Raw genomic sequence first — 25,331 nt, 5'->3', positions numbered from 1 at the left:
CATTCTGTCTCTGTGGAGTTGCCTGTTCTGGACATTTCATAGATATGGAATCAGACAATAAATATGTGGCTTTTTGTGATTGGCTTCTTTCACTTAGCAGAATGTTTCAAGGTTCATCCATGTTGTAGCATGTGTCAGTACTTTATTCCTTTTTATTACTGAATAATGTTCCATTGTATGGACATGCCACATTTTATTTATTAACTCATCATTTTGTAGACATTTGGGTTATTTTGTGTCATGGAATTTTGGGCAACACTTGCAAATATTTGAAGCTTTCTGTTAATTACTGAATGTAAAGAGTCTACTGGATTAACAAGGCATGCTGAGATTTTCTCTTCTTTGTTTTTAATTTGGTTTAACCATAGCCACTTACACTTGATTAAAGTTTGTTTGAAGATGCATTTTAAGTTCTTTAGCAGTAGAAGTGGTAGTACTAAAATGAGTGAACTTGCTTTATTCAAGCTTTAACTTTTTCTCCATTTTATGATTTTTTTGTTGTTGTTACTTCGTTAGATAGTCACTTCCCCCGTTTCCTAAAGAAAGGGCACCATATCGAAATGTTTCCTTTTATCCCCTTCAAGTTAAAAAAGAATCAGAACCTGAGGAGGAGACAGATGAGGATGAAGGTCCTGCACCAGTTGTAGTGGAGAATGAAAGCTATGTCAACCTTAAGAAAAAGATTTCCAAAAGATATGACTGGCAGGCAAAGTCAGTACATGCCGAAAATGCTAAAATCTGCAAGCAGTTCCGAATAAAACAGGTAGGGTATTCGGAGAGAATGGCTAGCATGTGTGGATGAAGGGATTAGGATTTAGGAAGTTTTGGCTACCCTCCCTAGTATATTTTCTTTTTGGCTCTCTTTTACTCTATTGGTCAGAGTTTCTGCATGCCACAGCAAACTTGAATGCGTGTTCTAGATAGTTTTGGAAAATCCACTGGCTGATGAAAATGAAACACATATATACCAGATATTCTCAGAGTCATGTGGCTTTGGTATTATGATAGAAATCTGATAAATGAAAGGAAAAGTAATACTGTGATTTACGTTAGAAATATCAGTGTAGGAAAGGAGAAGGGTAAGGAGGGACTCGGACCCCATTTCAGAGGCTCACAGGAATAAATAATTGGCCCAAGGTCACAGAGCTGGTAAGTGACAACACAGGGGTTCAAGCTAATTCTCTTGTTTCCAAAGTCCAAGTTATTTTGACCCCATTCACATGAAGATTATTTTGAAAGAACTCACAAGTGAACTGTTAGGGCAGAGTTGGATGTAGGATGTATGCTTAACCAGTTTGGGGACTGGATTAGATGCTGTCTAAGGGCCCTTCCAGTTATAAGCTCTGTACTTCTGATTTTTGACACAGTATGATAGTATTACATATATGGTACAACACCTGTAGAATGTCACATTGAGTAGAAAATCGTACCATAAATAATAAACGATAGAAACGAAAAATTACATATTCAGTTTGAACAATGTGTTTAGAAGTGATAAATTTATATGATAAAATTATTTGCAGAAAATGTATATGTTAATTAAGTGTTAGTATATAATTTCTTATGTTATTCAAAACTACATCCACGTTTTTAACCTACAGTATAGTGTTTATAGCATTGGCCATTAGATGTCAGACTGAGTTACATAGATGTGTTGGTTGGCCAAAAAGAACCCTTTAACGAATGCTTTGATTATTATTTCGGTAAAAATCTGATACTATGCAGAACTATGCTGTCCTGTATGGTAGCTTCTATCCACATGTAGCTATTGAAAGTTAAATTAATTAAAATTAGATAAAATAAAAAATTCAGTTTCTCAGTAGCACTGGCCATATTTCAAGTGCTCAGTAGTTGCATGTAGCCAGAGGTTGTTATATTGGACAACACAAATACAGAGCATTTCCGTCAGCACAGAGAGTCCTGTTGAACAGTGCCAGTAGAGACTCTTGCCAGAGGAGCTGGATGGGTGCTAAGCAAGAAGGATTATTTCTCTTATAAGATCCTCCCATTTATTCAGATGTAGGAAAACCAGATTCCACAGCTTATTCTGGTTGATTCTCTGAACAACCTTCTGACTAAAATCACTAGCATCCAGCCTCAACAAATCTGCAATTTCTGTCTCTAAACAAATTGCTAAAGAAAACAGAAAGGGTAGGTCTAACTATGGGATTCCACATTCAGAGCTTTGTGAAAGGTGATTCCAAGTAACCCAACTGATGTCTTATCTTTTATTTTACTAGGCGTCCAGACAGTTCCAGTCAATTCTGCAAGAAAGACAGTCACTCCCTGCTTGGGAAGAAAGAGAAAACATTCTTGAATTGCTGAGCAAGCACCAAGTGCTTGTTGTAAGTGGTATGACTGGGTAAGAATGAAGTTTATTTGTAATTCAGCTTTTATCCATAAATACAGTATATGCCCTGGTTACCGCAGACAGTTTTACTTTTAAAAAACCAGTAGCTGGTATTATTTGTGCTTTCTTCCTGTCAAATATTAAATAATATTTCACAGAGGCTAATAATGTGGCAACTGTAGCCAACAGAGCCAAGTTACAAAAAACAAACAATTCAGGAATTTAGGAATTTATAGACATATTTCACCTCTGCCTTGAGACAATTTTAAGGCAAAAAGTCTAGTTGGAGGCTTTTAACAAGGCCCATTTTAAAATTTCTTCAAATAGTTCCAGAACATTTAGCTTGAAACTTTTCATCTTCTAAATTTATTCTGAAATCCTTAAAGCTTTTGTTTAAGAACAACTTAGAGCACATTATTTTTCCTGTTTCACACTCTCTGTATGTTATCCAGACCTATTCAGCAGGGACAACTTGCAGGCTTAATTTAGTTTTGTATTCAGAGGTCTTCAATTTAATCATTACATTTGTGCCCAGACTCACTGATATAGTGGTAACTTTCTGTCTCCCAGTTTCTTATCTTTTTTATTTATGTATGTATGTATTTATGTATGTATTTATGTATTTATTTATGTATTTATTAGGGGGAGGTATTTAAGTTTATTTATTTTTAATGGAGATACTGGGGATTGAACCCAGGACCTTGTGCATGCTAGGCATGCACTCTACCACTGAGCTATACCCTCCCCCTTCCCAGTTTCTTATCTTTTTAACCTCGGTCTAATTATAGCCAAAGCAATAGCCCATCAAAGGGAAAAATATAAAGTATTTTAACAGTCATAAGATAATACTCCTATTTCTTTAGATATAATTTATATGTAGAGTTCACATTCCTAGAGGCATTTATAGACCTTAACCTAATATTTATTCAGTAGTTCCAGTTTCATAAATGATAGGAAACTGTTATTTGATTGCCCTGTTAATCTGAGTGCAAATTCCTAGGAGTTATCAACTGTACATAATAAGTCTGTGGATAGGTTTAGAAGACATAGGAAGCAGAGCAACTCTTATTCTAATTCGCTTTCTCACTTTCCTCACTGCACACAACTGCTTCTCTAGTTAGCTAGCACTTGAAAACTCTTATTTTCGGACTTGTTTTGACATGCAGATGTGGGAAAACCACACAGATTCCACAGTTTATTCTGGATGATTCTTTGAACGGACCCCCTGAGAAGGTGGCCAACATCATCTGTACCCAACCCCGACGAATCTCTGCAGTCTCTGTCGCTGAGCGTGTTGCTAAGGAAAGGGCAGAAAGAGTGGGTCTGACTGTGGGGTACCAGATCCGGCTAGAAAGCGTTAAGGTTTGTATGCTCTGCTTATTTCCTGATGACAGAAATTTACAATTTTCAAGTGTAAAGAGCTCTTGGGATCAGGAGATTCACAGGCAAGTTGGGAAATACACTTCAATAGGGCCCAAGTCCTTTTAGGAATATTTTGGTTTAAACTCTTATTTGGGTGTACTTCATTTCCTCTATGGAGACCTTCTGTTCCTTATTGACAAAAGTGATCTAGTAAATGCTGCTTTATTCTTAAATCTGGGACTTAATCCTTTTAACCAAGTAAGGAATAGACAGATTCAGAATTGATTTCATCGCTCACTGTTGTTTTTCTGTTTTTTAATAGTTTTTGAATGCTTTTTAAGAGTCTTAAATTTAACATTTTGATGTGAAGTAGAAAAGCTTTTGTTTTTGTTGCCAGCAAGAAACTATGCATTTAATTTTTTGGTTTATATTAAATGGACCTGCTGGTGTTTTCAATATTCTTTATCCCTATCCATTAAATATGGCTTTGCCAGGAAAGTGTTCCCTTTTTTCACCAATTTCACAAAAGCTCTCCATGCCCTTTTATGTAAGTCCTCAGCCACCAGACTGTTATACTGCACCACAGGAGTGCTGCTTAGGAGGCTCGAGGGGGACACGGCTCTACAAGGAGTCACCCATATCATCGTTGATGAAGTTCACGAGAGGACAGAGGAAAGGTAAGACAAAGATTTTCCAGATGAATACCCACACACATAACATGAAGATATGGCTGAAAGGATTTTATTCTGCTTTCAAGTCCGTTCCGTAGAGCTCGAAATGGTAATTGCCATAGAGAAGACTTCAGTTAGAGAGAAGGAATTGCTTAGAGAGGAGGTCTCCAGGGCCTGTGACATGAAAAATGCGAGGAGAGCACGTGTTCATCACTAGAAGAGTCATCCTATTAGATGGACATCATCTAATAAGAGATACTTAACACCCTCCTGGGCACCATCCTGCTGAGTGGGGCAGTGTGCTTAGCAGGAATAACAGATGTAATGCGTGCTGTAGCTGATGCATTGGTCAATATGTGCTTCCTTCTTTGTTCATGTGGTCAGTCATTCAGTCCTGACATTCATTCATATATTTATTGAACCTGTATTAAGTGCCAGTGTGGCTGGAGCCAAGTGAATAGGGGAAGAGCAGTAGGAAATGAGTGGCGAGGGTACAGATCATGTCACATAGGGCCTTGTCAGCGAGGACTTCGATAAGTTATCGAAGGATTTTAAGTAGAAGAGTGGCACCATCATGTTTACATTTGAGCAGCATTATTGGTCTGCCATATTGAGAGCAGATTTCAGGGGGCCAAGGAGCGACAGGGAGACCAGTTAGGATATTGCTGTTTTATAGTACATATTGTTCACTAACAACGTCTTGGAGATGTTTTCATATCTGATCTGGAGTTCTACTTTATTCCTTTTATCTGCCTCAGGTTATTCCTTAGAATGGATGACATTGTTATCATTAACCATTTCTTGGTTGATAGATATTTAGGTGGTTTCCATTGATTTGCTATTACAAACAATGCTATAATGAAAATCATTGCATATGCCTCTTTATGTGCATGTAGATTCAAATGCAGTGATAAACCCTGTTGGTATTTTGATTGTACTACACTGAATTTAGTTTATTTGGTAGGAAATTGATCTCTTTATAACATTAAGTCTTCACTTCTAGGAACATGACACATCTTTCTATGAGTGTTATAAATTTTTTTCACATAGGTGTTACACTTACTCAAAATATGTCAAAAGTTATTAATTTTTATGTATTGAATTTGTTTGATCCTCAGGTGTTTCTTTTATTTTCCTCTAGTGACTTCTTGCTGCTAGTTTTGAAAGATATTGTGTTGCAGAGACCAACTCTTCAAGTTATTCTGATGAGTGCAACTTTAAACGCTGAGCTCTTTTCAGAATATTTTAATTCCTGCCCAGTTATCACTATACCAGGTGATTAAAATGCATCATTAAATATGTATTGTCCTAATAAGCAGATATAATTATTTTAAAGTTCATTTGAAATATAAATTAATAGGTATTTATACCTCTTTCTAGAGAAGAACTGATTAGTTGATAACAAATAAAACCACAACCATATAATAAAATTAAAGAGATAATGTTATATTCATTTGCTGGGAGATTTTAATTTATATATGCATTTTTAAAAGTATAGGTTATTAGAATTTCTAGCATTCCTTTATGTTTAACATCAAAATGTGAGCTTATAATGGTAATCTGTCATAAAGAGAGAAGTTGTATCTGTGTATAGCATATTTCTTTATTGCTGAATTCTGCTAAATTTCCAGATATTGGTTCATTCTGGGAGAAAGTGAAGTTGGACAGCCTGTGTCTTCTTTTGATGCTTTCATAGTCTAATTGTGGAATTAGTTTATCACCTTGGGGTTTGGTTTATCCTTTTGCAATTGATTTCTAAAGGAACAATTTGGAAACACTGACTGATGAATAGTAGTATTCTTTGTCCTAGTTATAGAGGATATTGACAATAGATTTAAAGACAAAATTATATGCTTGATCTAGAATACAATCGTTGACTCTTTAAAGGTCTCCTGTGGGAGAGGAGGAGGAGAGGAAAAGTTGTAACAGATTTTTTTTTAAGAGGTCTTATTAATAAGCAAATGATTGTCTCTCCAACTGTACACTTCTGTGTTATTTACTAACTAGAATCTACCCCTTCCAATTTCTGTCATCAAAAGCTTTTTTTGGATACATTAAAGGCCACAGAATAAATTGTACCTTATTGTACCAAGCCTTGTTTTAAGAGAATTTTACACATACAATTTTAAGAGAGTTGAACATGTATTCTGAGAGTTTTCTGTTTTATTTTCTTGTTCTTCTAGGTCGTACATTTCCTGTTGATCAGTATTTTCTGGAAGATGCAATCGCTATGACAAGGTAAGGAAGACGTAAATTAAGGTTTGGTGCAAGCCTTTGAAAACAGAATTACTCTTTTACGTCAGTGTGCCCAGATACTAATAAATGTGTTAGTGTTTCTTCTGATTTTTCTATTTGAGGGTTTTGCTTTCCCCTCTCAGTGAATATTTATTATACAAATTATTTGAATTCACAAGTAACATTATATATTAAAAGTACTGTCTCTGGAACCCCTAAGGTGAACTATGGACTTCTGATTATAATGACATATGGATGTCAGTTCATCAGTTGCAACAAATGTACCACTCTGGTTGGGGGTGTAGATAATGGGGGAGGCTGTGCACGTGTGGAGGCAGAGGTCTATGGGAACTCTGTGTACCTTCTGCTCAGTATTGCTGTGAACCTAAAACTGCTCTATTTAAAAATGAGGGACCAAACATGGAGAATTTAGATGGAAAAAAGAAAGAGTACTAATTCTGCAGACAGGCTGCTAGTATTTAAATCCCTCTACTTACCCACTGTCGCACTGGCTAGTAGCTTAATCTGTCTGTGACTTAGTTTCTCCATGTGTAAAATGAGCATATTAATGGTAGCCTTTTCACAGAGTTGTCATGAGGATTAGTTAATTAATTAATACTTGGACTTAATAGTTGCAAAGTGCTTAGAAATGTACCTGGCCCATAGCACATGCTTTATAAATGTTAGCTATTATTATCATTATCGTCCTACCTTCAAGGAGTTTGCAGTGCATATGAGTGTTAACATGTCTGTATAAGTTCAGTACTGGGTAGAAAATGATAATGTCTGTTGGAGACCAACAGACTTCTCCCCTTTGCAAGCCCTGCTTCCTCTTCCTACTCTTTGACCTTGAAGATTCCCCAGGATTTTATCCTTGCACTGTTCCTTCTCAATGTTAAACTCTTCCCTGGCTCTCTCTGACTCATGTGATTTCAGCTGTCACCCCTGTGCCACGAACTCCCAGATCCATATCTTCATTCCTGACCTCTGAGTGCCAGAATGAAAACAGCTTTGATGTCTGACACCTTAAGCTCAACCCAGAATTTTTCTCCTCCCTGCTCCTTCCATTCCTATAAGCCCCCTCCTAATTCTGTATTTACTTAATGATACAATATTCTCAAGTTAAAAGCCCCAAAACAGTGGCTCTCAAACTTCAGTCTGCGAGAAGCATACTTAGGGAGCTTATTAAGATTGTTGTTTTGTGGTTCCTGCCCCACTTCCACTGAATGTGAATCTCTGGGGAAATCATGTTTCATCTAGTTTCCCTGTCTTTTTTTTCTCACTTTTCAAACTCATTGCCTCCAGAATTATCTTAAAATAGAGTAAAAACACATTCCATTGTGTTCCCTACCAGCAAGAGGGCACAGCCAACAGAGTCCTGGACTGGTAGAAGAATAGCATGTGAATTGGGAAGAAACAGAATAACATTCTGCCGAATGAGCTCATAAAATAAGTGCATATGTTCATTCCTCACCCACAGACCCACGTTCATGCACACATTCCTTGTCTTCCTTCCTCAGGTACGTGTTACAGGATGGGAGCCCATATACGCGCTCCATGAAGCAGATGTCCAAGGAGAAGCTCAAGGCGCGGCGCAGCAGAACTGCATTTGAGGAAGTGGAGGAAGACCTGCGGCTCTCCCTTCACCTCCAGGACCAGGACTCTGTCAAAGACGCAGTGCCCGATCAACAGTTAGATTTTAAGCAGCTCCTGGCCCGCTATAAAGGTAATGTGCCAGAGATAACTAGTTTTCCCCCCGCTGTGATCCAGAAGAAAAGTGGCTCGTGTTTCATGGTTACCTTGTCTGTAATTATTCAGAACAACCTTAAACTTTGAAAAAAATAACAGTTCCAACACATATTAGATTAAAATTGTTGCTACATTTACCAGTGGGGTTTTTCCTAATTATTAAAGAAATGTGTTAATGATAGAAAAATTGGGAGGTAGTAAAATATGAATTATATTCTTGAGTATTTTGTAACTTTGTATTTTGATATGATTTCAAATTCAAAACTAAAGTTTGCAAGACTACAATGAACTCTCCTATATCCTTTACCTTGATTCAACAATTGTTAATATTTTGCTTCATTTGCTTTATTATTTGCTCTGTGTCTATGTATATATTTTTCCCTGAGTCTTTTGAGGGTAAATTGCAGATATGATGTTCCTTAACTCCTAATATTTTGGTATGTATTTCCTCAGAACAAGGGCGTCCTCTTATGTAAACAACAGGACATGATCAAAATGAAGACATTTAGCGCTGATACAATACTACTGTTTAAGCCACAGTCCATATTCTAATTTTGTCAGTTATCTCAGTAATGTCATTTTTTGCTATTTTCTAAGTGGTCCAGGATCCAACCCAGGACTACATATTACATTCAGTCATCATATGTCTTTAGTTTCTTTTGATCTGGAAAAATTTGCCAGCCTTTACTTTTCTTTTGTGATTCACATTTTTAAAGAGTTTGGGCCAATTATTTTGTAGAATGTCCCTCCATTTGGGTTTGTCTAATATTTCCCCATAATTAATCTTAGGTTATATATTTTTGATAAGAAAACCACAGAAACAGTGTTGAATCTCAGTACATTGTATCAGGAGCCACATGATGTGGTCTGTCCCATTTTTGGCAGTGTTGACTTTGATCACCTGGTTAAGATGATGACTGTGTTTCCCTGTTGTATTACTTATTCCCTTTGTAGTTAATAAATCAGTTGTGGAGAGAGATTTGGGACTATTTAAATATCCTATAATATCCTCAAAATTTCACCCACTAGTTATAACATTAGTTAGTGGGCTTGAAAATAACATCTTTTTTTAGGGTCCCTCCTGTGCTGGACATTTTTATATGTGTCGTGCCAGACCCCACCCAGCTTTGTTCTTCGATAATCTTCCATACATATCAGCTGGGCTGAAACCATAGAAACCCTAAGGTTTCTATTCTTTTTTCCTAAAGGCTGGACAACTCTCAGCTGTCTTTTCTGCTCTCTCTTCTCTGAACTGCCACCCCAGCTCCTCTTAGTCCTTTCAAAAAAAAGGTGTTTACCTTTAAAGGTGGAGCCTCCAACCCCTGTTCTGTAGCAGAAAGGGCAAGTGAGTTTTCCTTTTTTTCCTTCTACCCAAAGACTCAGTCCTGCATGGGAAATGGTAGTGATCAAGGAATTAGGGCATTAGCCATTTGTTCTGCTCTTTAGGAAGAGATGCACAGCTCCCAAACATGATTGCACTTCATCTTCCCAAATTCCTGAGAAGTAAGGTTAAGAGCATAGACTTGTATCTTACAGATCTGGGTTCAACTCCCCAGGTTCTCATAAACCCACGTATATATGCAAGTTCCTTATCTTCTCTGTACCTCAGTTTCCTTATTTATAAAATGGACTTGTTTAGGAGATGAAATAAGACAATACAAATCCACAGCATAGTGCCCAGCTAGTAAGTACAGATTTGTGATTCTAATTAAACTGTATGATTCACATGTTTGTGTTCTTTCTGTACATCATACCAGCTGACAGTTCCCATTTCCTTTTTCTATTAAATTATTCAACGGGAAAATCTCTTCGGTTTCTCTTTTGAAATTCCAGAGTTTTCTCCAAGAATTATGATTGGCTCTAAGCCGCGGTCTTTCTAATTTCAAGCACAGAGATACCAAAGTTCAGAAGGCACCTCTGAGAACTCTTTTCTAAGGATTTGAGGCCTGGAAACCTGACTCTGCCACTAGTTTCTGTGTGATGCTGGGCTGATTACTCAGCTTCTCCAACACTCCCTTTCCTATAAAACAAAGACTTCATTTAATTGATCTCAGTGCTCTCTTTGGCTTTTCAGAAAATTAAGTGATGTTTCCTAGCTCAATTTTTAAAACTTTTTCTAGTTAAAAACTAATAATGATCAGTCCTTTAAAATATGTAATTGATTAGTAAAATCTGCCAAACTATAAAACATTTTTTTTTATGATTTCCATTTCTCTTTTTTCTAGTTAGCTAATTCTTTCTCCTTTTTCAGAAGTCAGGCTATTTGGAATCTTGGCAAATAAAAATGATTCCTGCTTTGCCTTCCACACCCAACCACACCCTTGCTTGTGTAGCCTACTTCTTCATTTTTCACCAACATAGGGTTCCCTCTGCCAGAACAGCATTGTTTAGAAACTGCTCTTGCCCCTCTTAAAGCTTTTCAGCGTAGTGTAGGAAGCTTCCCTTCCTTGATACCAACTACGGTTATCTTGTTCCAGTTAGACTCTTTCAGGTGATTAGAAAGACTTAAAAGGAAAGGGCAGCTGTCTTTGGAGAGTCGTTCTCCCCAAGCATATGCTATTTGTTTTTCAAAGAGCTAAGGTTTGTGGTGCAACCCAAGGAACGAATCTTTTACTAGGGCCTCAGATGAATTAGAAGGAGACTGTAGACCCTTACCCAAGGATCTGTGTGTGGACTTCAGGGGTGTTGGTGAAGCCATTAAAATCACATGTATTTTTCAGGGAAGATTCATAACTTTTATGACTTTCTCAAAGGAACCTTAAAGGTTATAAGTTACTGTTGTTCATGGTTACTGTGAGCTGGACTTTCATTAAATCTGACTTATGACTTAATTGAATCTGGAAGAGGTTTCTAAAATGTATTTGATTTTGAATTTTGTTTCTAGAACTTAAATGTCAATAAGCATGTGAAAGATAAAAAGGGGAAGGAAGGAGGAAAGTTCAAAGTTGCCTCTCTGGGCCTTTGCAGCAGGGACAGGATTCTGCTCTTTGGGTCATTGTTCAAGCAAAAAGTTCTTCTAATGAGCCTGTATTTTCTGAGAGCCTGAAGTAAAAAAGTTCATTTCAGTACATTAAATGTGAACATCTGTAGTATTAAATCAAACCAAGACACTCGCCTGGTTCCCAGGCATATTTTCTTTCTTTCTTTCTTTTTTTAAACATTTGTTTATTGAGTTATAGTCATTTTACAATGTTGTGTCAAATTCCAGAGTAGAGCACAATTTTTCAGTTATACGTGAACATACATATATTCATTGTCACATTTTTTTTCGCTGTGAGCTACCACAAGATCTTGTATATATTTTGCTGTGCTATACAGTATAATCTTGTTTATCTATTCTGCATATGCCTGTCAGTATCTACAAATTTGAAATCCCAGTCTGTCTCTTCCCACCCCCCGCCCGCATATTTTCTTTAATAAGGTATAATTATCCTTCTGATTTTTACCTTTCTTTCAGGGGTTAGCAAATCAGTCATCAAAACAATGTCCATCATGGATTTTGAAAAGGTTAATCTTGAATTAATCGAGGCCTTGCTAGAGTGGATAGTGGATGGAAAGCACTCCTACCCTCCAGGTAACTGCTGCCTGTCTTCATTCATGTGTGAGGTGGCAGAGGGGAAGGGAGCCCACTTCCTGGATAGTGGGCATTGTGGGGACAGCCTCCCTTCCTGGAGTGCTCCCCCTACCCTCACCTTCTCACCCCCAGTTGTGTGTGAAGTTGCTTATTAGGATTTTCAGGGGGAAATTTTACCTTTGACCTTTTGAGGAAGTTTTACCTTTTATCAGATGTTAACAATACAAGGTCCAAAAGGAAGAAAGCTGAAAAGAAGGCCTGGGTGTCCACACATTCAACACTCAGTCCCTGGCTAAATGGGAGTCTAGTAATGAGTGTTTGAATTACATGAAGACTCTGCAGTGGAGGCCACAGGACAGTGGAGTTAAGGGAGCAGCTTTGGGGAGTCTGATATACTGCCCTGTTCTGCTCCTCTGGAGCTCTGTTACCTTGCATAAAGTCCTTATCTTTTCTATGCCTCAGGTTCCTTGTTTGTAAAATGAAGACAGTAAATAAGTCCTCTGTTTTGATGATTAAAAGAAGCCATATATAAAGCGCTTAGCACAGTGCCTGGCATGTAGTTAATGCCCAGCAGATACTACCCCAACAATGATAATATAATTGTACTAGTATATTTGTCATCATTGTTGTCACCACTCCTCCTCCTCCTCTTCTACTATAACGCAGAGTGGTCCCTATCTTCCCCTTACTGTCTTTCTGTCTCAGTGGCTTCTTCCTCACTTGTAGTCCCTTATCCCCAGAATGAATGCCCTACATCATCTCATAACTGAATCCTTCACATCATTCAGGTTTCTGTCAAACGTCTTCTCTTCAGAGAAGTCTTCTCTGACACCCTATCTGTTGTCCTGCCCTGCCCCCCTCACTCTATCATAATATCCAAAAATGGTTTTCATTTTCATTATAGCACTTAACACTATCCAAAATTATATGTCTACCTTCAATAGAATGTAAGCTCTTTAAGAATAAGGATTTCTTGTGCACCACTGTGTTCCTCAGACCCTAGAACAGTGCCTGGCATATTTAGGTATCAAGTAAGTATTTGTTGCATGAATAGAGGCAGCCAGTGTTGGGTGATGTGATCATTAAGTGGAATCATAGATCAGAAGATTATATTATGGACTCATTACATAGTGCTTAAGAGAAATGGGAATGACTGCCCTCTTCTGCTTAGACTTTAATCATTGTGTGGTATTTTCTAAAGAAACATGTGAACCACATAAAATTATTGAAGTGCCTTGTTTCTCAGCCTTTGACAAGTAGCCAGTGTTGGCTAATGCAGTATCAGTGGATTGAATATCTTACTTCATCCCAAAGAAAAAGACTTATTGAAAAAAATCAAGTATAGCAGCCAAAAAAAGTTAGAAAATTACCAGAATTCAAAGCAAACGTGTTGTAGTGATTAGGCAGTTGGTGATATTATTTGTGAATATCAAAGATACCTCTTATCCAGATGGCCAAGCCATGAGGGCAGAGCAAATCAGAAGGCACATGAAAATACAGGCAAAAATTTTTTTCCATCCATATAGATTATTTTACACTCTTAAATTTTGTGGTCCTTTAGTAGAGAGAAAAGCATGGAGTATGTAATGGAAAGAGCATGGATCTGGTACCAGAAACCCTACGTTTGTGTTCGTACTCCACTCTGACCATGTTACAGAGTCGTCTTAAAGGGTACTAAAAATCTTCTTAACGGGTGGTTATGAGGATCTAATGAGATAACATGTGAACATTCTTTGTAAATTATGAAGTATTAAAACCAACTTGGAAAGATACCTTTTGCCCTTCTTACTTCAGAGTTCCATTTTTGTAACAATTTAGTTTCCTTATTTATTTAGTGGGGAGAATAACTATCATAAATAATTGGTTGTGAGTTCCTTGTGGGCAGAATTTGTTCTATATTTCACTGTACCTGGCACAGAGCTGACAGAGGCACCCAGTAGACATTTGTGGGATTAAAGGAGGAGCTGGTGAAGACAGTATCAATTTCCTCTCTGAATAAAGCACAAAAGGAGGTGACTATTGCTGAGTGACTGTTCTTGGCACAGAAATACACTACACAGTCAGTTATCACTGCTTATTTTCTTTCATGTAAAATTTTAAAGCCTATAAACCACTAATATGGCATGGTTGGTTAATGTACTGCCTCTTCAACACATATCTGAATTTAAATTATCAGGCTGGCCAGCCAGTTACAGTTTCTTTTTCTCATTTCCAGTAAAGTGTTTATGGATTTTATTTACTAATGGAGAGAAGAGTTGTTCTGTCTTATAAGATTAGAAGGATAACTCTATCTATAGAAAAGAATGTCAGTGCCCAGGGCACTGAAGGACTATGTCTAAAGAGCTTTGCTAATGATTCTTGTATAACTTAAGGCATCATATTTTTCCACACATCATTTTTTTGTTGTTGTAAAAAGATATAATACCTCATTTATTTTGTAGTTATTAAGTCAGAAAATATATATTGCAAGTTTATTATCCATTAAATTCCCTGGGGACTTCACAAAGAAAGGAAAATTGACACTGAAAAATCACAGATTATTAATTTTTTTCACTTAAAACTATAGTCTGTATTAGTTTTTTCTTTTTTTGCATTTACCAGATTGATTGTTTTTATATACCCAGGTGCTATACTTGTATTTTTACCGGGACTAGCAGAAATCAAGATGCTTTATGAACAGCTACAGTCTAATGCTCTTTTCAACAACCGACGTAGTCATCGGTAAGTTCATTGCTTTCTATAGCCTTCATCATCTGTTGCAGTCATATGTGAAGATAAATAACCAGAAAGGTCTCTTTGATGGTCATCACCCTCTTTAGACCCTGATGTCACTCCTTAAGAAAATGTTTGTTTATGCCAGCTGGGAATAGACAAGTCAGTTTGTTTCAGGAAATCAGGAAACCCATTCTATTATATAAAAATATTTCTCTTCACTTAACATAGTGGCTCAGCAAAGTTACGTGTACGTTTGGTACAACATGGGTTTGGCCTGCATGGGTCCACTTATATGCGGATTTTTTCCAGTAGTATATACTATAGTAGTGCATGATCTGTGGTTGGTTGAATTCATGGATATGGACCCATTCGCTCGGAGGACCACAGATTTGAAGGGTCAACTGTCAGATAAAAGCAGATTTTCTACTGTGCAAAGGGTCGCCCACCACCCTCTGCCCTGTGTTGTTCAAAGGTCAACTATAATTTCAGTTGCCAGATACAGGTGATGGGAGAAGCCAGTGTTAGGAACAGCAAAGAAATGCTACCATTTTGAGAAAAAATAATTTTGAATGGTTCCTATTCCAATAGCAATACACGCTGGGTGTGTCTTCATATCTAAAGGGATAACTACTTGATAAAAGAGCACCCCCTAGAAATATAAGGTGAAGTTTCTTAACGTATGTGACTGTCTCTGCCTCTCTTTCTCTGGATTTAAAGGTAGGGAAAAATGAGTCTTTGCTGATTAGTGTCCTCTAGGCTTGTTACTTGTAGAATATCATCTATTTAGTCTTCTTGGTTACACTCCAGTTTCTCCCAAGTTGATGCAAAGTTTTTAGTTCATAGAACTGAATAAATACTTCGTTAGGATCAGAAAGATCTGGCCTTGAGGACGGGTTGTAGAGAAGCTGCTGATTCTTGGAGTCATATTGTTAGTCTTGATAGAAATTCACCCATAATAACCCATTTCAGTGTTCTGTGCTGGAACACTAAGTGTGTTTCTATTTTCTTGCAGATGTGTTGTTCACCCACTTCATTCATCTTTATCCAGTGAAGAGCAGCAGGCTGTGTTTGTAAAACCGCCTGTAGGTGTAACTAAGATTATAATTTCCACCAATATTGCTGAGACTTCCATAACCATTGATGATGTTGTCTATGTCATCGATTCTGGGAAAATGAAAGAAAAGAGGTATTCTCTTTTGGTGATGTAAGAAAGGGGCTAAGCAACACAGCTGTTAATGGCTAATGCTATTAAGCTGCATGCATTACTGTTTGAAAAAATACTTTATGAAAATTGTCCGTGGATATATGAGTGATTCTATAGCTAGGACCATGAATCTTATGTTCAAACAGAGGTGGAAAGTTTAAGGTTTTACCTTGGATGTAATTATTTTTTCCTCTCTTTTTCTCATATGTTCATGAAAAAGAGTTATCGTGGGAGGTGATGGATATGTTAATTACCAAATGATTAGTAATCATTTCACAGTGTATACATATATCAGAACATCACATTGTACACCTTAAATATATACACTTTTTATTTGTCAAAAATAAATAAAAATGGGAAGGAATTTTTTAAAAAATTATATAAAGAAACTGTATGTGGTAGCATTTGATACCATTTAAATCAGCACTGGGTGCTCCCACCCTGGACTCCCCTACCCCAGAACACACGGTACACTGTCCTTCCACAAAAGGACAGTTCATCTGTTCTGTCCATGCTAAGTAAAGGCTTGGCCACATTCTTATAAGGTTAACTCTTTTTTACATTTTCTTTAACTTATAGATACGATGCCAGCAAAGGAATGGAAAGTTTAGAGGATACTTTTGTCTCTCAAGCCAATGCCCTGCAAAGAAAAGGGCGAGCAGGTCGTGTGGCCTCTGGGGTCTGCTTCCATTTATTTACCAGTCATCACTTCAATCACCAACTTCTAAAACAGCAGCTACCAGAAATACAAAGAGTGCCGTTGGAACAGCTCTGTCTACGGTACATCTTGATCATTGTTCTGCTTCCAGAAGGTCCCAGTGTTTCTCACCTTAAGTTCCATGTTTGTTTTTTCCCTTAGTGAAGATGTTTTGCTAAGAGTGGACTTGGATGAACTCATTCATTTGCAAAGAAAGAGCTCTTTGGTGTTGCCTTTACCATTCTTTTTAACTTTCTGCACAGAAAGATCTCTTGCATTGCAGAGAATGGCCCTAAAATAGAGTTTAGGAGTACAGTTATAAGTCAGGAAAGTAATCTAACTTGTCAGGAAATTTCTGCTTGGGTAACACCAATATTAAATCATCACAGGGGAAAATCTACAGCCTCATTATCAGGCAGAACAAAGTGAACAAAACTTGAAAACACCATTATTTACCTGATGAACAAACAAGAACAAATATCATAAAATAGGATTTAATGAGTGAATAATTAAACTCAACTCAACGTTACTGAAGCTGGGGAACGTTTGTTTCAACTTTTCTGAAAATTTGCATAGAATTACATAAGAACTCTAAAACTATCCATGCCCTTTGACCCAGTCATCACTTTGAGGGAGTATATGCCCATAAAATGACAACCCAAAGGAAAGAAAGTTACTTATCCAAAGATGTTATAGCTCTTCTTTTATCTAGTAGGTATATTTTGAGAGCCTTCCATTACATTAGTAAAAATGTAAAGTGGTATGTTTATAGGTTCGTAGATTAGACAGGAATTATAAGTGAAATAAATTTTATATTAGATTTTTCTCTTCTGAGAATTGCCTAAACTCATAATTTAAAATAGCTTTTCGAGAGTTACACAGCAGGACACAAAGCAGATTAGTTTTATAAACAATTACTATACAGTTTCAGATGTGGGAGAGAGAGTGAATGGATCATTTGAATTTTATTTCATGATTTGAACACACTGATAGGGAATCATTTTAGAAGTTTATAGAGAGAATTGTAATCCAAATCTCAGTAAATTTCACAATCAGAAAGTGTTTCTGCAATTATTTCCAGGAGAACTAGAAGACATGAGATTTTTAAAAAATTTATTTAAACTGACATGGTTTGGTTTATGAAAGCATATATCTGGAAAATTATAAACTATTTTCACTCTTTTGTGTCATGTCACCAGAAGTAAAATTGACAAATTATTGTTTTCTTTTTTCAGAATTAAAATTTTAGAGATGTTTAGCACTCATAATCTCCAGTCTGTGTTCTCTCGGCTCATTGAACCTCCACACGCTGATTCTCTCCGTGCCTCAAAAATACGATTACGAGACTTGGGAGCCTTAACTCCAGATGAAAAACTGACCCCTCTAGGGTATCACTTGGCCTCTCTGCCCGTAGATGTGAGAATCGGCAAACTAATGCTGTTTGGGTCTATCTTCCGCTGTTTGGATCCTGCTCTCACCATTGCTGCCAGTTTAGCTTTTAAGTCTCCTTTCGTAAGTAAACAACATTCATCTAAACTGGAGTCCGTAAGTCTCTAAGGGGACCATGGGGGCTTCAGGGTTATGGGAGTCCCCTAAAAATGTTCTTGTATGTTAATATGTGACTCTTTCAGGGCATAATGTCTATAACTGATCTGATCCTCAAAGAAATCCATGCCCCAAGTAAAGATGAAGAACTAGAGATCCAGCTTATTTAAATATTATAAATATGCTTTTGTATATCTGCTTTACTTGCTCCTTATAGGATTATAGGAAAATCAGAAAAAGCAAGCAAGCAAAAAATGCCCTTGCATGATTTTCGAAAAACAATAAATACATTGGGCTACTTTTTCTTGTAACACTTTATTGAAATATAATGCATCCATTTAAAGTGTACACTTTTATTAGTTTTTAGTATTGTGCAATCATCACCATAGTCAGTTTCAGAACATTTTTATCACTTCATAAAAACACCTCTTAGCTATCACTCCTATTTCCTGCCAGTCCTCCCACCACTCCAGCCCTAGGTAACCACCAGTCTCCTTTCTGTCTTCATCGGTTTGCCTCTTCTGGACATTTTGTATTAGTGAAATAGTATAATATACAGTCTTTTGTGATCAGCTTCTTCACTTAGCATAATGCTTTTAAGATTCATCTAGTTACAGCATGTATAACATCTTTTCATTTGCTTATTGTCCATTTGTGTAATTTCTTTCAAGAAATGTCTATTTCAGGTAGTTTGCCCATTTTTTAATTGGGTTATTTGTCCTTTTATTATTGAGTTGTAAGAGTTCTTTATATATTCTGGATATAAGTTTCTTCCAGATACATGATTTGCAAATATTTTCTCCTATATTATGGGTTGCCTTTTTCACTTTCTTGATCTATTCTTTGAAATACAAAAGCTTTTATTTTTCTAACTTCCAGATTATCTAGTTTTTTGTTGCTTGAATTTTTGTTGTTATGATTAAGAATCCATTGCCAAATCCACAGTCATGAAACTATGTATTTTTCTAAAAGTTTTATAGGTTTAGTGCTTACATTATGGTCTTTGGTCCAGTTTGAGTTAGTTTTTGTACACAGTGTGAGGTAAGAGTCCAACTTTATTCTTTTGCTTGGACTGTGACTTTCCAGTTGTCCCAGCACCATTTATTGAAAAGACTGTTCTTTCTCCATTGAATGGTCTTGCATTCTTGTCAAATATTAATTGACCATAGATACATGAGTTTATTTCTAGATTCTTGATTCTGTTCCATTAAGTTATATAGTCTGTCCTTACATGAATTCCACAGTCTTGATTCAAAATACAAAACTCTAGTTTTGTACAAAGTTTTGAAATCAGGAAGTGTGAATTCCCAGCTTTGTTCTTTTTGGTAGTGTGTTGAGGATTTTTATGTCCATATTCATAAAAGATACTGGTCTTTAGCTTTGTTTTCTTGTGATGTTCTTGTCTGGTTTTGTATCAGAGTAATACTGGCTGCATAATGATTTGGGAAGTATTCCTTCCTCTATTTTTTGAAGAGTTTGTGAGGAATTAATATTAATTCTTCTTAAAAAGTTTGGTAGAATTTATCAGTGAAGCCACTTAGGCTTTTCTTTGTAGGCAATTTTTTTTATTATTATTAATTCAATCTCTTCACTTGTTAATAGGTCTATTCTACTTATCTGTTTGAGTCTTTTTTTTAATTGAAGTTTAGTTAGTTTACAATGTTGTCTATTTCTGATGTACAACATGTTTCAGTCATCCATATACATACATATATTCGTATTCTTTTTCTTTATAGGTTACTATAAGAATTGAATTTAGTCCCCTGTGCTATACAGAAGAAATTTGTTTGTGTATTTCATATATTGTAGTCACTATCTGCAAATCTTGAACTCTCAATTTATCCCTTCCCACCCCCTTCCCCACTGGTAACCATAAGTTTGTTTTCTGTATCTGTGAGTCTCTTTCTGTTTTGTAAATAAGTTTATGTCTTTTTTCAGATTCCACATATGAGTGATATGTGGTATTTTTCTTTCTTTGAGTTGGTTTTGATTGTATTTTTCTAGGAATTTGTCCATTTCATCTAAACTACCTAATTTATTAACACACAGTGTTCATAGTATTTTATAGTCCTTTTTATTTCTGAGCGGTTGGTAGTAATGTCCCCATTCTAGTAATTGGACCGTTCCCTCTCTCTCTTTTTTTTTCTCTTGATCAGTTTAGCTAAAGGTTTGTCAATTTTGTTGATCTTTTTAGAGAACCAGCTTTTGGTTTCATTGCTTTTCCCTACTGGTTTTCTGTTCCCTATTTTATTAACTTCTGCTCTTCATTTCCTTCCTTCTGTTTGTTTCAGGTTTAGTTTGTTGTTCTTTTTCCAGAATCTTAAGGTAGAAGTTTAGATTATTGGTTTGGGATTTTTCTTCTTTTTTAGTATAAACATATACACACAGCTATAAATTTTCTTTTACAGACTGCTTTAGCAGGATCCCATAAGTTTTGGTATGTTGTGTCTCCATTTTCATTCAAGTATTTTCTGATTTCCCTTTTTATTCTTCTATGACTCATTGGTTATTAGGTATGTGTTTAATGTCCATGTATCTATGAGTTTCCTAATTTTTTTCTATTATTGATTTCTAATTTCATTCTGTTTAGCCAAAGAACATACTTTGTATTATTTCAGTCCTTTAAAACTTAACTAACCAAGCATATGCTCTGTCCTGGAGAGTGTTCCACGTAGACTTGAGGAGAAGGAATACTCAGCTGTTGTTGGGTAGAGTGTTGTGCTGCCTTTATTTTCCCCATGGCTTATCTCACATAGATAGAGGAATAGATAGATGCAGTGATTTTCTTCAGTTTTAATGTTATACTTCACGGAATTGTAAACTCACAGATCTGCAGAGGGATCTCAATTCAGCCCTCTCACTTAACAACATGACAAAACTAAGGGCCAGACTGGGTGCTGTAGCTTGCCAGGGACAGTCAGTATTGTGGTGAAAAGACCTCCATTACCTATTTCTCAAATCGTCTAAATAACCTCTCACTGGCTGTTTTCTTTCACTGAAATACAGAAAATTGTTCATCCTTAGCCAAAACTGAATACTTGCCCTTTGCTGGGCTCTGTAAACATAATATTAACCTCCCAGATGTAATCCTTTTCCCATTGACCTTCCTAAAAAGGAAGGAATTTTATTTTCTACTTGAAATTGTTGTTGGCTATAAAGGTATTCAGATATACAAAAATTAGAGAGACACATCATAGGTGGTTTAGAATGATTCAGTGTGATACAGTGAGGGCCTCGGACTGACTTGCTCTGAGGAGCTACTGCAGGTGTCTCTAGTACATGTCTGCTGCCGTGGGAGAAGGCAGTGCAAAGTAAGTTCTCAGCTAGTTTTACTAATTTGTAGGGAAAAGGAGGACCTGTCGACATTCATTTTTAAAAACTAAAAAACATGAAGTATGGGTATAGAAATAGGGGAGACTCAGGTATAAAAGATGAATAAGAATCTGTGAAATAAAGATACCACAGAGGTAACAGAATCTTAGATTTTAGATGTAGCTTTTAAATGAGTGACTCTTTGATGACCTCTTGCCACTAGGAAGTAAAAGATCCAGTAGAGGTTATTTTGGGTGGGCAGATAGACTCACAAGGACAGGGAGGACTGTTCGCTTGTCACTTAATCACCGTAATTACTTTTAAAGCAGCCACCCACTGTGCACCCTGTTCCATATAAAACACTTCCTAAGGCACCTGGCTTCAGCAGTAGGAAACTGCCATTTGAAACCTCAGATAATATGTGTCCTTCACACCTGCTTTTCCTCATGTAGGTCTCTCCCTGGGATAAAAAAGAGGAAGCTAACCAGAAAAAGCTAGAATTTGCATTTGCAAACAGTGATTATCTGGCCCTCCTACGAGCATATAAGGTACTTATATAACCTAATAGCTGAGGTTGTTACCAGAGTTGGCACTAAAGACAGAGTAAGTTCATTTTGATTTTCTCCAAAATTTAGGGATGGCAGCTAAGTACGAAAGAAGGGATGCGTGCAAGTTATAATTACTGCAGACAAAACTTCTTGTCTGGAAGAGTTCTTCAGGTGAGTTGTGGAAATTTGTTTTCATTCATTTTCTATTGTAGTAGCATGCCGGAGGGGGTTGAAATTTTATCTTGCTTGTCCTGCCTTGACATTGAAAATGTTATTTTTGGAACATGCTTGGCTTTACCCGCTGTGTACAACAGACTCCTGAACTATGACATCAGGCCTTCTGTGTGGAACTTTCAACTGACTTGTTTTGCCTCTTTTCAGTGAATTTGCGTTTACTTATGTGGAGGCTAGGGGAATGTAGGCACTCTGAAGATTGCTGTTCACTGGAAGTCAGTTTTTTTAGTAATTAAACCAAGCATCCTTAACCTGGATCCATAAATCACAAAATTATATGTAAAGTCATATTTATACAGATGTGCATTATCCTGGAGAAAGGGATCAGAGCTTTCATTGGATTCTCAAAGTGGTCTATGACTGTCCCAAACTCCCTACCCTCTCCCCAAAACCAAAGAACGAATACTCAAATGGATTCTAATTCTTCTGCTGTCCATCAGAGGCTACATGTCAATAGTGAGTACACAAGGAAGAGAAAGGTTTCTTATCTTCTGTGTATTAATAGACAGAGCTCTGTCTTCTGTCATGACAATATTTTAGGCTTCCTTCCAGAGTGGCATGAAAAGCCCGAATAATGACAGGGCATATCTTTATAAAGCATCTATTTTATTCAGAGATTTGAGGCTGAGGGGAGGACTTTATTCTCATATTAGAACATATGCTGGAGTAGGACACAAAATTAATGTTCATGGTACTTACCACTGTCTGCCATCTGTTTATCTCTCCACCCACTAAGCTCCATCTGAGCAGAGATCTTACCTCTTTTGTTCAATACTGTATCTCCAGTGCTTAGAACAGTACTCAGCACATAGTTGATGCTCAGTAAAATTCACTCAATGGATGAATTTGGTCATTTGAAATGAAGTAAGAGACCTCAGAACCATCCCAGTATCTGCCTTCATTCTCCTCTGCCGTTAGGTGTACTGCAGTGAGACATCGTCAGGAGACAAAGTCTCTAGTATTATTCTAAGTACAACAAAAGCAGTGATTTTCAGTCCTGGCTACACAGTAGATTCACTTGAAGAAGCTTAAAAAAATTAAGTAAAAATGCCCAGGTTCCATCCCAGGCGAATTACATCTGGAGCTCTAGGGGTGGGGCCTGGGCATCTGTTCACTTGCCTTGTTGTTGGGTTCACCAAGTGATTCTAATGTGCAGCCAGGGTTGAGAACCACTGGTCTAAAGGGTATTTTTTATGTAAGATACAGTAATAAGTATTTCCTTGAGTCATTAAGATTTTTAAGCATAAAATGATATTTCTCTTGTTTTTTAACTATATTTATTCTTTTTCTTTAGGATATATGTAGATTTTGTTGTGATCTGTGAGGTCCATCAAACAGTTACGTATTTTCACTAAACTCCAGCTTAAATGATAGGATTAGTTTTATTAAGTATCAATTAAGAAATTAATTGATACTTAATAAAACCTTGTCATGAAATAGAGCTCTGATATGTTTAACTCCTAGTTACATTGTGCCATGTTATCCATGTGTACTTGAGACATTCCAAGAAAATACCCAGTGTCATCCAGAGACTGGTGGCAGTGCTTAGCTTAGTTCCTTGCAGTATCTTCTTCTCTGTTGTCTGATACACAGCCTGTATTTGAACAGAAGCTGGAAGAGAGGTTTGCGCTTTCTTTCTCACACTTGTGCTGAGCTACAGAAAGGGGTGTCTAAATCTAAACCACTTAATACTGTCCCTAGTCCTAGGAAATGACGCCAGGTAAGAGAAAGGGAAAGTGCTGCATCCATTGAGAGCGAACATGAAGCGCTCCAGGCTCAGGTAAGGGACTAACAGGACCTGAGCAGGAGGGAAGTAGGAAGAACTAGACAGTGTCACGTACCTTGGGTTGGAGTTCCAGACAAAGTCAACTACATTTTTGGCTGTCCTAAGAATGTCCGAGAAAATCAGACCTACCCAAAATCCAATGAATGTTTTTTTAAGGTAATCTAGAATTAAGTGATCTTTGGGTTTTTTCAGATTTGTGCATTTCTATGTAATTATTTTTACTCTGCTGGTTTGTATAAATGAAAACTGCCCTCTTGGAAATGAACAGACAAGATAATCTTCATTCCTGTTTGATGAACCCATATGCACCTCATTACTAGCCACTGAACTAACGTGTTTTTGTAGTCATTCTTTCTTTTGATACATTGATGCCCCTGCTTAAAGATTTTCTCCACTTCTTTCAGGAAATGGCCAGCCTCAAACGACAATTCACTGAACTGTTGTCAGATATAGGCTTTGTAAAGGAGGGGCTCCGAGCAAGGGAAATTGAGAAAAGGGCCCAAGGAGGAGGAGACGGTATCTTGGATGCCACAGGAGAAGAGGTACAGAATGTGTAGTTAGCTCTTACTTCTCCTTAATGATCACATGCATATTACCTCAGCATCACTGGTAGGCATTCTTCCCTTAAGCCCTCTACGCAGTGAGTGAGCGGCATTCTTGATTTTCCTCTTTCTACAAATAAATGTCAGCTAACGCTCATAAAAATAGAATTGTTTTACTGTTAAAAAACAAAAACAGAAGCAACAATTAAGTTTCACATTAGTTCTTGGTAAGTCGATCAGAGGTAGAATAGACTTTCCAATAATGTCTTAAATCAGACCAGCCTTTTTCCAACCAAGGATAGTTTTTATTTAACTAGAGGACGAACACTTCAAGGTGAACCTGATGCTGCTCTATTCTAAGTGTAGTTAGTACTTTCTGGAGATTGTGAACATCTCATGGACCAGAATCTTTCCAGTGATCCTTAGGAACACTGGCTTTGCAACTGCTTTGCAGAGATCTAGAAAGTTATTGTGGGCTTCTTGGAATGGGTCCTGTGTGAATGTGGTCCAGTAGATTTTTTTTTACTTAGAAAGGAATAATTTTTCTAGCAAAGTGTAGAAGTTAGATGCTTTTCTTTTAAGATAGAAAACAAAAGAAATATAATAGTAAATTCCAGGGCACAAATAGCCACATTACTTATAAGATTAATGCTGTATTTCCCTCATAGGCAAACTCAAATGCTGAGAACCCCAAGCTGATATCAGCAATGCTGTGTGCTGCTCTGTATCCAAATGTGGTGCAGGTAATGAAATACTTTTCCTGGGTCCTGGCACTTCTTGTTTGACTTGTAGCCAACGGCTGTAACT

The 25,331-nt window shown here is 37.0% G+C and overlaps 1 protein-coding gene across 4 annotated transcripts in view; it reads left to right on the top strand.

The window, feature by feature from the left end:
- Positions 1–25,331, top strand: part of DHX57 (DExH-box helicase 57) — a 45,570-nt gene that overhangs the window by 12,330 nt on the left and 7,909 nt on the right. For all 4 annotated transcript variants that reach the window (XR_012511875.1, XM_074378744.1, XM_010967673.3 and 1 more), the window contains exons 6-21: positions 585–763; positions 2,241–2,362; positions 3,517–3,712; positions 4,265–4,389; positions 5,525–5,658; positions 6,567–6,621; positions 8,139–8,344; positions 11,825–11,941; positions 14,566–14,662; positions 15,669–15,842; positions 16,440–16,640; positions 17,793–18,069; positions 21,867–21,962; positions 22,050–22,133; positions 24,387–24,524; positions 25,193–25,267. Coding sequence is in view for 3 of the 4 variants with exons in the window: in XM_074378744.1 (XP_074234845.1) it covers positions 585–763; positions 2,241–2,362; positions 3,517–3,712; positions 4,265–4,389; positions 5,525–5,658; positions 6,567–6,621; positions 8,139–8,344; positions 11,825–11,941; positions 14,566–14,662; positions 15,669–15,842; positions 16,440–16,640; positions 17,793–18,069; positions 21,867–21,962; positions 22,050–22,133; positions 24,387–24,524; positions 25,193–25,267 (2,276 nt within the window). In the remaining variant the exon portion in view is untranslated. The remainder of the gene's footprint in view (positions 1–584; positions 764–2,240; positions 2,363–3,516; positions 3,713–4,264; positions 4,390–5,524; positions 5,659–6,566; positions 6,622–8,138; positions 8,345–11,824; positions 11,942–14,565; positions 14,663–15,668; positions 15,843–16,439; positions 16,641–17,792; positions 18,070–21,866; positions 21,963–22,049; positions 22,134–24,386; positions 24,525–25,192; positions 25,268–25,331) is intronic.

Source organism: Camelus bactrianus, chromosome 15 (assembly GCF_048773025.1).
Source record: "Camelus bactrianus isolate YW-2024 breed Bactrian camel chromosome 15, ASM4877302v1, whole genome shotgun sequence".
NCBI lineage: Eukaryota > Metazoa > Chordata > Mammalia > Artiodactyla > Camelidae > Camelus > Camelus bactrianus.
This window is presented reverse-complemented; position numbering and strand designations above follow the sequence as displayed.